This window comes from Malus domestica, chromosome 15 (assembly GCF_042453785.1).
Source record: "Malus domestica chromosome 15, GDT2T_hap1".
In the NCBI taxonomy this organism is placed as follows: domain Eukaryota; kingdom Viridiplantae; phylum Streptophyta; class Magnoliopsida; order Rosales; family Rosaceae; genus Malus; species Malus domestica.
The window spans coordinates 8398779-8404158 of NC_091675.1; the positions used below are offsets into that span (position 1 = coordinate 8398779).

Consider the following 5380-nt stretch of genomic DNA (forward strand, 5'->3'; position numbering starts at 1 on the left):
AACAATTTTATGCATGGGCGATACAATTCCCTACAAGCTCTACACATTGTAATCTATGTTCCTCATTGAGCCATTATTTAGTTTCCTATTGTTTCCTTGATATTTGAACCTTGTCATTCTTTGATCCAATGGGTGTACTATCCACACACCCTTGATAATTTATGTTCGTTGATCTTCAATTAATCCGATTCGACAGCCGAAAATTAAAAAGGTGTGTGAGAAGTAAAATGGGGTGTGTGGATATCACACCCCTTGATTCAAATATGATTTCTTTCGTTTCATTGTTTAAAGTATTCAGAATTGAACGCTAAATCGCATTTCAACTTGTGATAAATTCAGACCGTTTGATTTACTTTCTTAGTGAAGGCGTCATGACCTTAATATTTGATCGATTTCCAAATTGCCATGAGATACCAAGTTTGATGTCCAAATTGCCATGCAGAGGTAAAATTTCATGCTATATTTTGTTGGCTCGGAAAAGGAGTAGTCCAACCTTTTCTTGGTTAAACTTAACATTTATCGAGTTAAGAACATGAATGGCCTGCGTTCCAACTTTAGCTTCTGCATTGTCAAAACATTCACTTATTACCAAAAGGCAAAGTTCAAAGAAATTACAAAGGAGACGGAGACCGCATTGTCAAAAGTAGCAAACCTTAACCGTTTGAAAGATAAGAATTTGCGTGAACAATGAATAATGGAGCTAAAAATACATTCTATTTCTGAAATTGTTTGTACAAACTACAAAGCTAAGGAACATACACGATACGGAAACGAAATCTAAGCCCCCAACCAAAATTGTTACATATACAAACCCAAAAAGATTAAACAAAGCCTTGCTAACTAAGGTGAAATTAAAATCATTATCCCATGTAAATACTACTAACTTAAGAGAACAATCTAACAACTCCCCTATTTTTTTTTCTCCCTTTCATTTTATACAACTCAAATTTGTAGAGATTATTTCAGTAGGATAACATGGGAATTACAAGAATTATTATTCCTGCAGTCTTTGTTTGTCTTCCAAAGCTGAGTAATATCCTTGGATATCGCAACAGCGTCAGAAGCCGTTCCAAGAAGCCCTTTTCTTGTGAATCCAACTGTGTAGAGTCCATCACTTCCTTTCCAGCAGTTGGGAAAGGGTGCTTTTGGCATCCCATCTTTGGTGAAAAAGTCACAACCCTAAAATACCAAAATTAGAAAAATAATATGTTAATATTTGCTGAATAGTAACCATCATACGTGAAAGCCCACAAGGGTATATAACTTGTATACATACAATAAGTTATAATACAAAAGGGAGTGTAACTGTAGAAGAAAAGAGATTCTGCCATGTTATTGGATTTGGATGGAAATACTCTACGTCGCTACTTCTTGTAGCGTAATGAGTGTATACATTCAATGAATACCATGTCATTAAATGCATACACTCGCGTATTGCTTCCCGTTGCTTTTCATAGCGTCATTAATGTATACATCCGGTGACACTCGGGATTTTCTCGTAGAAAGGGCCAAACAAAAAGCCCAAGTATTTTTTCTGGGGTCAGAAACAAGAAAAAACCCCAAATTGTTTTATTCTTTTTTTTGCATGGAGAAAAGAAGGGGTTTGTAGGTATGTGGAACTATGTGGCCTATATAGTTTGTGAATATGTCCAAGAGGGAGAGTGACAAGTGAGTGCATAATAAGATAGAAGTAAAAACTAAAAGAGGGCAAGCTGGTAATGGTTACCTTGAGCCAAGTAGGCACATTGCTTTTATACCCAGTTGCTAAGATTATAGAATCAAACTCCTTTTCCTGTCCATTCATAAATCTTGCTCCATTTCTTGTTATCTCCTTCACCCCTTCCATCACCTGCAAAAAAATAATCCTAACAATTTAGCCAAAACCCTACTTAAAAAATCCAAAAAAAATCATATAAAAAAGGGAAGTTTCCAAGCACCTTTATTTTGCCAGATTTAATTTGTGACAACGCTCCAACATCAAGAACTGGGGTTTTCCCAGTGACATTCTTGAGCTCAATAGGGCCAGTTTTGGGCCTTTTGAGCCCTAATTGGTCTGTGTTGCCTAGGATGAAATTGGCCACTAGCAATAGGACCCTGTCTACAAGCTTCAATGGCAGCCATTTGAGAAGTGCCATTGCAATCCCAAATGTTGAGAACCCAAACATCTCTCTTGGTAACACATGAACCTGTAAATAAAAAACCCTTAATTTAATCCATAGATTAACAAAACCCAGAAACCAAAACTAAAAATAAGTCAAGATTATATATATTTAGAGAGAGAGAGAGAGAGAGAGAGAGAGGGAGAGAGGCTTACGGTGTTTCTAACAACCATATGAGGGATGGCATTGTGTCTACAGAGGTCAAGGCTGACTTCCATGCCAGAGTTTCCACACCCAACAACCAAAACCCTTTGGTTTCTGAAATCAGAGCCAGACTTGTACAGACTGGTGTGAAGAACAGGGCCTTGAAACTTATCCATCCCAACAATCTCCGGGACGACGGGCTCAGCATTCTCTCCTGTGGCAACAATCAGCCACTTGGAAATGTACTCTGAATCCTGAGTCTTCACCCTCCAAAACCCAGGAACGGAATCGAATTCCGCGGTCTGGACGGCCTGGTTGAACTTGGGGTGGATTGAGAAGTGGGAGGCGTAGGACTCCATGTATGAAATGAACTGGGATTTTGTAGGGTACCTTGGGAAATCTTCAGGGAACCCCATGAGAGGAAGCTCGCAGAATTGCTTGGGGAGATGCAGTTTGAGACGGTCGTATGTTTTCTGCTGCCATAGAGAAGCTATGCAGTTGGATTTCTCGAGAATCAGAGAAGGGATGCCATTGTTGGAGAGGCAAGCTGCTGCTGCGAGGCCAGATGGTCCTGCGCCTACAATGATAGGGCCTTGAAAAATCCCGGAATTGGATTCTGGGTTTTCTTGTTGAGGTTTTTTGGACGAACCCATGTCGGAAAATCCCAAGAAAGTGAAAGATTGAGATAGAGCAAGCAAATGAGAGAGAGAGAGAGAGAGAGAGAGAGAGAGAGAGAGAGGGAGAAAGAAACCTTTGTGGGTTTCTTTTTAGTTGCTCTGTTTAGAAGGAACTGTTAGGGTGGTGTTTCTTTCACTCTGTTTTTCTGCGGAAAATCTTGGGGAGGTGGGAATGAATTTAAAGAGGCTGGTGGGGAGAGAGACTTGTACTTTTTTGAGCAAGTGGGAATGAAAGGTTTTATGGAGATTTTATAGGGAAGTCTCAGTACAAAGCGAATCAGGAGCGTGAGGTTTCTGAGCGACTGATGAGGACTTTTAATGCATAGAAAACAGAGTAAGAAATGAATAAAAAAACAGAGTTATTATTAGAAGTGAGAGGTAGAGAGAGAAAGCGAGCAGAGAGATAGAGATAGCGAGAGAGAGGAGGAAAGAAGGGGGATGTGGGGAGGTAATGGAGGCGTGAAGCTTAAGGAAAGGATTTGGTTTTCTCTATCTCAAGGCTCTTTCTTCCTTCTCAGTTTTCTTCTGTGTGCAGAGTGGAGTTTTTGGGAGGATTAAGTAGTATTAGGAGGAGGAGGCAATGGGGGTAAAGGGGGAATGATATAAATATATTTATGTGGGATTTTAATGATTGAGGTCGATATTTTGGGGAGGAATGGCATGTCCTACTCACACTTAACAACATTGGTTTAGTAGTTAGTACCCTCTTTTACGTAGTTTTTGTTTACATATAACAAGTTTCTTGTTTACATTTCTTTCACATTATAATGAAGCTCATTTAGTTGTCAATGGGATTATACTACTTCTTGGACTATATGAGATTTGGATTGGATTGGATCGACTCGTTAGAATATTGTCTTAAAATGCAGTATGGAATTGGATACAATGACAATTAAAATCAAGACAAATCGATTTCAATACTATATCAGATATTACAGCGGTTTCAATCAATCTAACGAGGCTTAGCGGGAGCGGATGATGTAAATGGATTTGGGACATTTGTCCCATGTGGTCTTAGGTACGGAAATCCAAGGTATCGACTTATCTAGGAATTGCTGTGTTTCCTACTACAAATTGTGGAGTTCATCAATAGGCACTAGTTTTAGAGAATTGAATGAGTGAAAGTTAACAGAGTCATGGATTATTGAAAAGAGAATTGAACCATTCGACTAAATGATCAAAAATGGAAGACTCGCCGGAGGCGCTAGCCGTGAATCCTCCCAGGAGGAGGTGGCCGTATAGGAAAAGATGCTGTTACGTGGATGCCAAGTCAGCAGGGGAGTAGTTGTTGCACCGCAGGAAGCAGCGGTGAGAATTGTTGCTTCCGTCAACAGCCGTCCGTTCGAGTACTATTGTCTTTCTCTCGCCACGTGGTGTAGTTCCTGCCGTCCTCAGCCGGGAAAATTCCAATGGTATTTCAACATTTGATGTGGATTGCATTTTGCTTTCTAATTTAAGTAACACTTTGGTCCGTGGACGAGTCCACCCTTCGGTAATGATTTTTAAACCAAGTCCATTTGGGTCAAATGTGATTTTTCAATGTACATTTGTGTACTTATTCATCATTTTTTAATACTTTCTTTGATATCACATTAATTATTGTTTTATTCGTTTTGATTTTTAGGTTTCAACTTTATCTTTCTACTGTAATGAAAATATAATAAGATTACATCTTGTTGCGTTGAAAAGATGTTATGATGGCATTCTAAGTTTTATAAATCTTCCAGGATTTTATTATAGTTTTTTTTTGTCAAAATTTTCAACTTTTTTAATACATTAATAGTTGTCGACCCCAAAAAAAAAAACATTAATAGTTGAACTTCAAATGTATATTATTTCATGTAATACTTGTATTTTCTCTTAGGAATGAGCTCTCATTCCTCCATTGCAAATGTAATATATTTTAATAGTAGAAATTTTATAATCAAAATTATTCTATTTCTTAATTTTTATTTAAAGCTCATCCTTACAAAAAAAATCATTCGAATTCAAAATCGTTTACTAGTCCAAATGTATCAAATAAATAAACAATTCATATGAATATGTTATTTGGTACCTACGCCGTTGATTTATTGGTACACGTACATGACTCAGCGAGTTCCAATTCAAATGAATTTTTTGAGAGAATTGTCAAATGATGATTCACAAATTGAATGGTTCCGATTATGATTTTATTTTATTTTATTATGATACGTTATTTGTAATTAGGAAATGACCATCAATACACTTGTTTATCTTTACACCCACTCCCCCATTTCCCCCGGTGAACCCAAAACACATCTCCTCGAGTCATCGACGGCCACCATCCTCCACTTTTTTATTTCTCTCTCTCCTCCCTCTTCTCTCTTTCCTCTTGAGCCGAATGGGAACTGCAATGCTTCGCAGGCTTTGCTGTCGACA

General features: G+C 38.1%; 1 protein-coding gene across 1 annotated transcript; it reads right to left on the reverse strand.

Annotated features, from left to right (window-relative positions):
- Nucleotides 1-695: 695 nt before the first annotated feature.
- On the reverse strand, nucleotides 696-3559 carry LOC103456153 (probable indole-3-pyruvate monooxygenase YUCCA4). The gene is made up of 4 exons (XM_008395801.4): nucleotides 2315-3559; nucleotides 1938-2186; nucleotides 1727-1849; nucleotides 696-1179 (listed from the first exon to the last, which is right to left on the reverse strand). Exons 1-4 carry the CDS (start codon nucleotides 2954-2956, stop codon nucleotides 958-960), a joined length of 1236 nt encoding a protein of 411 aa, XP_008394023.2. The 5' UTR covers nucleotides 2957-3559; the 3' UTR covers nucleotides 696-957.
- Between the last annotated feature and the right edge of the window lie 1821 nt (nucleotides 3560-5380).

Bases quoted from the DNA above. Each gene is read 5' to 3' on its own strand.
- LOC103456153 (XM_008395801.4), bottom strand. From the start codon at position 2,956: ATGGGTTCGTCCAAAAAACCTCAACAAGAAAACCCAGAATCCAATTCC. The intron at 2,187-2,314 runs GTAAGCCTCTCT...TTTTATTTACAG, and splicing joins ATATGGTTGTTAGAAACACC to GTTCATGTGTTACCAAGAGA. The intron at 1,180-1,726 runs GTAACCATTACC...TTGGTATTTTAG, and splicing joins ATGTGCCTACTTGGCTCAAG to GGTTGTGACTTTTTCACCAA.